The sequence below is a fragment of the Hermetia illucens genome, chromosome 3 (genome assembly GCF_905115235.1).
Source record: "Hermetia illucens chromosome 3, iHerIll2.2.curated.20191125, whole genome shotgun sequence".
NCBI classification, from domain to species: domain Eukaryota; kingdom Metazoa; phylum Arthropoda; class Insecta; order Diptera; family Stratiomyidae; genus Hermetia; species Hermetia illucens.
The window spans coordinates 151,895,613-151,905,629 of NC_051851.1; the positions used below are offsets into that span (position 1 = coordinate 151,895,613).

At 44.5% G+C, this 10,017-nt stretch overlaps 1 protein-coding gene across 3 annotated transcripts; it reads right to left on the minus strand.

Moving 5' to 3' along the window:
- Positions 1-1,075: 1,075 nt before the first annotated feature.
- LOC119651883 (glycoprotein-N-acetylgalactosamine 3-beta-galactosyltransferase 1-like) lies at positions 1,076-8,802 on the minus strand. Of its 3 annotated transcripts, XM_038055702.1 has the most exons (6): positions 8,555-8,802; positions 8,289-8,470; positions 7,746-8,223; positions 1,623-1,719; positions 1,269-1,544; positions 1,076-1,208 (listed from the first exon to the last, which is right to left on the minus strand). In XM_038055702.1, exons 2-6 carry the CDS (start codon positions 8,305-8,307, stop codon positions 1,095-1,097), a joined length of 984 nt encoding a protein of 327 aa, XP_037911630.1. In that variant the 5' UTR covers positions 8,308-8,470; positions 8,555-8,802; the 3' UTR covers positions 1,076-1,094. The 3 variants fall into 3 exon arrangements, with proteins under 3 accessions (XP_037911630.1, XP_037911629.1, XP_037911631.1); XM_038055701.1 differs by having other exon boundaries at positions 8,289-8,802; XM_038055703.1 differs by having other exon boundaries at positions 1,155-1,201; positions 8,289-8,802.
- Between the last annotated feature and the right edge of the window lie 1,215 nt (positions 8,803-10,017).

Here is a 10,017-nt window from a genome sequence, read left to right on the forward strand (position 1 = left end):
GTTCGAAGAACCTGCCAGTCCAGCACCCTACAAGCAAGCCTTAACAGCACTGATTCCTTCGCTTGAGTACAACTCAGAATCGTCGAGGTGCTTTGCGACCACCATGACCTCCTCCGGAACCAGAAGGTTAAGTACATCATTGTACATGATGTTTCACAGTATTGGGCCCAGAACGGAGCCATGTGGGATACCGTGGAGACAACGGACTACTTGGGTCCATCATCGGTATCATATCAGAACGTCTGACCTCGCTAGTAGCTATCGAAAATAGCAGCGAAATAGGTGGGAACATTGAATGGCGGAGTTATATGCATTCCTCACGTCCAGGGACGCAATATTTGCTGGTACAAACCCTTCCGTGAACTGCATTTTCAGTCGAGCCAGTAGCCATTATGGGTATGGGTTCCGTAATAGTTACTGGCTTGGCCGATTTGAGAGACTCCTTGATTCTCCACGACCGGAAGTAATTTTTCCCATAGTATCTAGAAGACATATGGGTCCACAGGAGGACGGTTCCCCTGTGGGTTTATCAGCTTTGGGCAGCAACACACGGATATGCACGCTTTGAACAACCCCGTGAACATATCATGGGAAGCGTGAGGGTGTTATTCGGTATGCCTTGCAAACCCGGAGCTTTTGCTGTCGACCAGAGATCTTCAACAGCTCGTCCCTGGTGATTGCCGGAATCGGCCGGAAAATAGTACAACAACAAGAGAGTACGGCACGTGATAGCGGCTTCGTGGTAACACCCTGAGTAAGGGAAGATTTGCATCGCCAGCAACAGTATATCAACTTTCTTTCGTGTTCCGTGTAGTTATCATATCTAGGCTGCAACGAAAATTCATTTATCGACTTTGTACAAGTTGTCTTATCGGTTTTATGATCCTCACCTGCAGAGTATATAGTGGTATCAATAGCATGTAGTATGTATCATAGCATGTATCAAAGATTGCAATGTATCTAAACTGATAAATTCTCTGACATCAAATTTCACTTTAGTCGGTACCGACAATTTCGGCCATTGCAACATTGCAAGAGTTGCAAAAAGAAGCTAAACAAATTGTGGAAATTCTTTATTTCTAAAACATAAACAATCACAAAAGTTTATCATAAACCTTTAGTGTATATATTAAATAGTCATACAATACCATACTCTCGGGAGTCATGTAATGGATAGCCACCAGATACTCAGAACAGCAATCTTTTCCCTTCCGAAGAAAGTTCGTTAATGAGAAGTTAAGCCAAAGTCCAACTCCAATTAAACTCACCTCCCGTAACGGATAAAATGCGTATTTCTGAAACCATTTCTCAGATTTTTTGCTCCACCATAGACGATCCAACGAGAGAGCTGAAAACCGTTCTCGTCCTAGTTCATCACGACTATCCCCAGCAATCACGTTCAATTCCTCCAAACATTTCCCAATCCAGACGTCCTCGGCAAATTTGAATTTCTGGCAAGTATCGTTCTTAGTCAAACCTTCCTCGACAAAGCGTCTCACTGCTTCACGGCTAAGGGCATAACCTGATCCACCAGCCATGTAGCCCTGGGGGAAGAAGTGAGGACGGAAATTTAAGGTTTTGAAATTTTTATGAAATGTCTTCTAATTGAGAGATATCGGTACCTGTTTCATGTATGTATTGTACTTGAAACCGAAGTAAATGGGAGTCTCTGTTTTGTGAGTGCTCAACATGTATCTAAGATTCTCGACAATGACATATCTGCAAGTAGAAGGCATCAATTATTAACAATAGTAGGATTTGGTACAATTTGAAAAGAGAAAAAGGGGCTTAAGTTCCAAGAAAGTGAAGCAGGTGAGGAAGACAGCTGAAGCTGCCGGAAGAAGGAAGTAGAAAACTAGGGAAAGGTAGCACCGGATGCTATCATCATCCATCCATCCATTGACATTCTCTCCATTGACATTCTCAAGAGAGTGAAAGCAACTTCCCAGATTAGGAGACAATCTTAGCGTTATTAGATGGTCCAGGAGGGAAACCTTATGCTGGACCTCAAGAATTCTACGGATACCATCCTCAATTATTAAGCCAAATTAGAAACTTCTCAAGACAGGAAGACGACATCGGGGGTCCCTATAATCGGCAAGGATCTAAATGAGGTAACCACGAAGTCCTGGAAAAGGATTTTGACCCTATCCGACTCCAGGAGACAAAGGAAAGCCTACGGTGGGACACAAACAGTCCACCAGTGGAGCAGCGCTGAAAATGTTGGCATCAGGGAGGATAAGAATCGACAGCATAGGGAGCAGGTGGTACTGAAATGATGCTTTTGAGCGAAAGTGAAAGCGATCTACATATGCAGCTACTATACTCCACCCAGCGCGACACTTGCCGAACATGAGCAAGTGCTGAGCGTTCTCGCTCTGGACAGATAATCGTAGCAGGTGAGGTATCTTTTGTACGAAACATTTGCGGAGTTAGACGTGGTACTCGAGCGGACCTCATATAATTTTAGGGGAAAGAGCCTACGATTCATAGTGAACCTAATATTCACGGTTTTCAAAATTTGCAATCACATCGAATCGAGATCTTAAAAGAGCTTTTACAGAGTCTCAGTTAGCTTGTCTGGATGAACGGTGAAAACTTTCAACAGACGTTCTCTGCAGCGCTTGAGTTCGACATATTGAATGGTTGACGGAAGAATACAATGCTTCTATGCCCACAAGGTGACTGCTCCCTCTCTGCTGGTGTTTCCGGCCAAAGAGGCTTTACCAGAGGCATAGGAAAAAGCCGTATCGATGGTCGATACGAAAGTCCCTGGGAACTTGGCGTAAGTACCTGCCATCTAGGCATCATCCCACGGCCAGCTACTTCAAATGCGTTCCACGTAGTTTCAGGTTTGGTCTCCCTCCTCAAGAACGCCGAGACGGTGCTCCTCACCGGCTAGGCTCAAATCAGCCGCGTATAGAGTACCGTAACCTTTCTACCAGTCAACTGCCGCTCTACACACGACACAACACAAGCCAATGCTAATACAAAATACATGGAACTGGTAGCTGTCCACCGCGGCCCATCACACTGGAGATGAGGCACCGTTGAGTAACTCCCTTCGTCACCGGAAGGCCGCGTGCGCGTATGCATGGATGCATCGAAGTGTATTATTACTAGCAAGACCTTGGCTTCAAATTAATGATTGTGTTCACTACAGGAACGCCCATGTCGTTTAAATCGCGGGTGTCACAACCCACTGGAAAGACACAGAGGACATGAAATCAGTCTTCTGAGACTGCCCCACACAGAGCACAACTCTGACTGCAGGCAAGCCCCCGCGAGAAGAGAACTCATTCAAACTATCATGCCCATCAGAAGAAATCCCATTTCAAGCCCGAAATCCAGCATAATACTCCCTCCGGCAGACACACTTTTTACATACTCATATGTTACCCGAGCCTCCCCACATTAGTTCCATCTAATTTTTTTAATTTATGGAACACTCCCGATACTTACACTTACACGCCACATTAATTCTAGATCAAGAGAAGGAATACCCAGGAATATTTAAGTGGCGTCGGTTGAAACCATAGAATATGCAGGAAGGAACGCTAACGATGGCACTCACTGACATTCACACTTCATCGCACGGCAACATACACACATACCAATTTTGTTGAATGCTTCTTGAGCCCGATCAGGTGTGGGTGACTCCCAAGTATGTCTTTCTTTCGACATTTTAAATTTGATTCGCTCAACTTTACTAAATGCGATCGACGTAGGTTGCCACCTTGGACGAATGCTTTTGTGCCATGAAAGTAGCTCTTCCACTAATCCTCTCAAAGAACTTGCCAGAAGAAGATGTATGACCCTCTACGACCGAGGATTACTTCTACCCTTCTCTAGCGACTTCAGGAAGACAACCGATCTGGCAGTCTATTAGAATGCGCTACACCATGACTGGCATGGCACGTACTGGTTCATATTGAGTTCAGCATTCAGACCAGTGCCTGCGAGAACTTTTTAACACCTTTACCGCAACTAAGTTGAACAGCGCAACAGGAACTCTGCCTTCGATATGGGCACAACCACAATGAAACTACGACAATTGGGCCAATCGTAAATAACCGGGCCGGGAGCACATCTTCAAGAATTCTTCTGAGACATCTGGTTCCCATATGCCAGACAACTTCTCTTGAGGCTCCGTAGCAAAAACCACTTCAGATGAATCCATTACAGACTTACGTCTTATTGCCTGCTGCCCCATCTGCGTTCTCGCAAGTGGTATTCGACAGGAAAAACATAGGCAACTGCAGCCCTAGAAAGAAGCCATTTAGAGGAATAAAACGAACTGCTTCAAATAATTTTGCAGGTGATCTGCCCGCGCCTTCTGAAAATAATGAACGGCAAATGGTGGTCACACGGGAATTATGTGATAAGATACCTCCCTGTTTTGAATGGAATCCTTAATGTAGGTCCGAACTTTTCATCAAAACCTTGAAGGCATGCCTAAAAGGAGGTGCAATTCCAGCTTAGTGAAAAAAGCAAAAGCATATTAGATACAATGAGGAAAATGATGTCGAGAGTCATCTACAACATATTGCTACTTAAATGCAGCAGTCCCGATCCTGTAGATCGTGGCACGTCGGATTATCTCTAGATTAAGAGAAGGAACACCCAACTATACTTGCATGGCGTCGGTTAAAACCGTTTTCTGCCCTGCACAGTCATCGCAAAATCATACAACACAAAAGATCCGTACGTAGAAGCGCATGTGTTCCGCGATTGTGACTATGTCTGTATGTCACATTCTTCTGGTATTTTAAATTGGGTCCGCTAAACTTTACTAAAGGCGAACGATATTGGTCGGGTAGTTTTTTCTTTTGAGGCCGCAACACCGACTTTAAAAGACCATGCATTAACAATGCGCATACACTCAGTGCGGTGCTGCTCGGGCTAAAGTCGGCCGTTCCCCTTAACAAGAATGAGGAAATCCCCCGCGTAGCCAACGCATTCAACCACTGAACTAAACTCACCTAACAGTTCATCAATTATCAGGTTCCATATAAATGGACCTGCGATAGACCCCTGATGGTAGCCACGCTCTAAATGAACCCATACGCTCACTGACCTCTTGGACGAATGCTTTCCTACCATGGGAGCAGCTCTTCCACAGAGCTAATTCCTAACACCCAAACTCACAAAGTTTTGACAACACAAATGACCAACTTAGGTAGTCAAATGAGCCTTTGAAATCTATAAAAATTGCAAGGACGCATTTCCTTTCAGAACAGCCAACAAAGTTTTTGACACGCATTAAGGCAGTATGGTCGCCAGTTTGGAAATCATACTGCCTGTCTGACACCAGATGGGATGTTTTCACCCCCAGTGGCTGGACCATAATCCTCTCCAAGACGATGCCAAAGGCGAGGAGAAGAGATGTGACCCTGTACGACCGAAGATTGCTCCTATCCTTCTCTGACGAGTTAAGGAGCACAACAGACCTGACAGGCTTCCAGAATATCATTCACGTAACCAACAATCATATTGACAGGGGGACATGAGATGAGATGGCGCGCCAGATGACTTTCCACACCTCGCCAGTCATCCCATCGCAGCCTGAGCTCCTCTTCTCAATCTCGCTACATTGCAGAGGAATCCTCCCCCCTTTCACCGCGATCGCCAGGAGACATCGGTGGTTCGGATCTGGGAAACAGTTAACCCAGCAATGCACAAACACTTTCACCGGTCATCGTTAATTACACTGACGAAGCCCTTCTAGTCTTCTTCCTTCGATTGCCTCAACGGCAATGGCATTGGTCTAACGTGAGTATCTACCGTATAGGTATAACCCCACCGCCGTCTTCGGGCACGGTTTGATTTGGAGACAACAATCAGAGTCCCACCCTCACTGACACAACGGTAATAGCTTATATATTTATATATATTATATAGTGTTGGGCAGGCCTCGCATCCACTAGTCTGGATGCGAGGCCTGCCCAACACTTCTGCCATAACTAAGTGGTATGACGCTCAAGTTGTACAGCGCAACTTCACACTTGAGCTCATAAGGGGGTCTGCCTGCGAATTCGCAAATAAACACATCCCCCAGGAATTCTTCTGTGACATATGGTTTCCATGGGACCAGATAATCCCAAGTGATTCTTCGTAACAAAATCCACTTGAGATGCATTCACCTACTGCATCCGCGACACGTAAATCGATATGAATACAGCGTTTCCCGGTGGCACCATTTGGAGATTCTCCTTTGATAATTTGCCTCCTCGACAGCAAAGACACAGGAAACTGCGGGGCCACTTAAAAGAGGCGATTTGTAAAAGTAAAAGGTTCAAACAGTTGTATAAACCCGTAGGATAAGGCTTACAGGATCATAATGGAAAGGCTCCAAAGATCAGCGCAGTTGGCCTGTCTGCACCTTCTGAAAGATATTATTGCCGCTCTGTTTTCTCATCATCAAAACAGCAGAAGGCAAACAGTGGTCCTGGGCAACGAATGTGTGGTACCCTCCCACCCCCCACCCCCCGGTTTGAATCGCATCCCTAACAGAATTTTGAAGCTGACAGTCAAAAGTAGGCCCAACCTTTTCACCAAGACCTTCGAGAGGAGAGGAGGATTATTCCGTGCTCAGTTGAAAAAGCAAAAGCTGGTGTTGCTTCCGAAACCCAATAAGCCACCTGGACATCCAACATCATACCGCCCGGTTTGCTAATTGGATACAATGGGGAAGATGATGGGGAGAGTCATCTACAACAGATTGCTACCCATTGTTGAAAGCAGCAATGGCTCGCCGGAGCGCTAGTATGGGTTTCCCCTGACGCTCACTTTACGGTGGATGCTGGGTGGTAAACCTGACAAAATTTGCACCGAATTCTGCTAGTTGCCGTGCCGTGTTGATATTGGATGTCAAAAATGCATTCAACTCTACCAACGTCTATCAAATACCTGGAGTTGATAATTGATGCCAACGCGAGCTTTAGCATCCAGAGTATGCATGTCAGGGAACAAGCAGTGAACTACAGAATAGAGTGACGCGAAATATAGCTCCGTGGGAGCCTACCTATTTCTCTATGGGGATGTTGTATGGCTTCCCAAAATCCAAGCCTCTAATCGACCAAGACCGTTGGTAGATAGTGACAGCCACACCCTGTACGAGATGACTGTACTATTAACAAAACGCTACGAATCTAGGCTAAGGAGTCGAAACAGACCTTTGCAATCCAGGGTGTCATGCGAACGATGACCCCTGGATAGTTTGTAATCAGGACCGACCCGTTATGTTGAAAGTAATGCTTGAGACAAGACACGCGTTCCTGCTAGGATTTCGAAATTAGAGGATGCATTAGAGGATGGATCGTGATGGTTGAAGGAAGATTATCCTGAAGATTAAGGCCCGAAATGGTATGTAGAGTCTCAATAATTACGGGGAAGTAATGATCAACGCTATACTTTAGTTATCCTTGAAAGTTGATACCTAACTTCAAAGCTAGGGCTGAACCAGCATAAAACCGAGGTAGTCCTGATCACCAAGGGAACGAAACAGTCGTCAATGAAGATCAGGATTGGCGAACTCATTATACATTCGCAACTAACACTTAAATACCTAGGAGTCATGATTGACCAAAAACTGAACCTTATTTTGCATCTTGAGAATGCTACCGAACTGGTTCGACCCGCCATCAGCTGGATGGCGGACATAGGGCTCTCTCAATTCCTTAAACACAAATCTAATTTACGCAAAACCTTAAAAAAAGACAAAGATAAATAGGCTCGCTACTCACGTATCATCGTCTGCCTTAAGAAACCAGTCAGCATCGTTCAGATAGTGATCGTAGACATACTTAAACGCATCCCGCGTTTTCAACCAGAGATTTTTTCGTCCTTCTTCCACTGCCAACACAACCGTTCCTAGGTCCTTATCTTCCGCCGAACTCATCAGGAGAAATATATCACATCGCTTCCCCCACGTTTCCTTGACGGCCTTTGCTTTTTTCTGATGATTAGCTGGGGCAGTCATAACCCAGCAAAGGATTCGATTTTTATTTTTCACTTTGACTACTGGAGCTGGGGTTCCTGCTTCTATCGTTGACAGGTTAGCATGCTCTCTGCTGATTAGACTGAGTGATTTGAAGTGAGCCCTACTAGGCCACCATTTGATCTCCTCTTCTCGTGCAGACCAAAATAAAAATTGGGCTAGGCAGTAGCCTATCAGTAGACCGACGCATAGTATACCCACGACTCTAAAGTTTCGACATAGTCCTAGAATGTTAGAGAGGGAATATATCCTCTGTCGTGAATCCTTAAATCGGTTATGCTGGCATTACCATTGGAGAGTTGAGACATCTTAGCACTTTTTTAACACAAAACTCATTCACTTGTGAAATATAGATGGGAACTTAATACTAACCGCACTTGGAGGAGTCGAATTTTGTAGGACTTCCTTTAGGAGCTATGGGAGTTTCTTCTACTAACGCTTGGTTTCTACACTTATTTCAGCACAGTATCACTGCAATTCCAGGACAAAACGCGTATCCGGAAAGATCACTTTCATTTTGAATTCCAACGAGGACAAGTTCTAATAGAACCTTACATGCTTCTTTGATAATGCTGGCAAAACTTAATACCCTCGCGAAGCAGAAATACCGCTCACCCCTCAATATCACTTCTTTGGCTTCAAATTAATTATCATTTCAATAAAGCATACATGAAGCAACACAATCCATTACTCGCAATCACAATTACACAGTGCAAACGAAAAACGAACACGGGAAACAATCGTATCTGCTTTTTTAGAATTGTGGAATTTCACTGCAAGATAAATTCTGGAGGTTATCACTATCAACCCATCTTTGTGTCACGCTTCCGGTCTATTGATTTCGGCAACGAATGAATGATATATCTTACTTGCTTGTACTTATCTTTTATACTCGAAAGACTTGTTCTGTCTCCTGACGTACAAATAAAAATTGTGTTATACAGGCCTACCGGAAGCTTTGCAAAGGGGCCTACGCGTATCATCTGCAGGCTGGAATTTACGCTGAAAGTCAGACGTTGATACGATTCTAGATAGCTAACATTTACAGGATAATGTAGACCCCATATAAAAAGAGGGGGTTGAAAGGGAGCGAGCTGTGCCAAGGTGGCTTTCCTCTGACCACTAGTGCTTATACAACGAGTAAAACCGCTCACACCTTCAATAATGTTCACCCCATGTGGGGCATGGACTCTAGAAGCAAATGATCCCCTTCCCCCCATCGAAAATACATGGAAGATGTAATTTTATAAAAGTTTTTCTATTCCGGGCTCAGATGAATCTCACTCCTTTTGGGTGGCCCTCGGTGTAAATAATCCAGCCCCCAAACATTAAACCCATGATAACGAATATACCTATTTTGATGTTCAATATTCAGCTATGCTCTCCGAGGACGATATTGATAGCCATAGCGACTCTGACCCGTTAGTGTCCAGCGAAGCCGCGCTCACCATGTCCAAGATCCACTCCTCTTTCTTCAGGTGAATTAGAAGGGAGGGACCGGATCGACGTACTTGAAGTAGCAGCTACACTGACACCTCGTTGCGTCGTTAAATTCGTATTCCCTAAACCTACTATATAAATAGACCATAACCAGACAATTCAACATCAGCCAACACAAGACCAAGTGACTTCTCTATTACCTAAGTTCCATTGTGAAAAGTTTCTCCCTCAGATTTCTTCGACAAAAAATCAGATCCCGAATCCTAATTTTCGTAAAAACAAAAAAGGATTTCACTTCTATGAGTGCAAAATTGAAAGTTCTACTTACACGCTTTTAGGTAAATGAAGGACTAGCCTCATCATACAAGGTCTAGACCATACGAATTATTTCAACCGACGACCGCAAGTCTTAAAGCGCCCACAACATAATCTCAACAAAACTGTACTTCAGGCCTCCTTTACTGAGAATTAACTTAGAAAGATCAGTGAGTCCTTGAGAGTTTTACGTGGGTACCTGTCGTGGAGACTTAATCCCACGGTCTTCTTAAGACACGGATTGATTTTGTGACCACAATTAG

Coding starts and splice junctions, on each gene's coding strand:
- LOC119651883 (XM_038055702.1), bottom strand. Junction 1,720..7,745: donor CTTAAGGCAGACGATGATAC/GTGAGTAGCGAG, acceptor TTCTACTTGCAG/ATATGTCATTGTCGAGAATC. Junction 1,209..1,268: donor CATTTTATCCGTTACGGGAG/GTGAGTTTAATT, acceptor TTTCTTCGGAAG/GGAAAAGATTGCTGTTCTGA.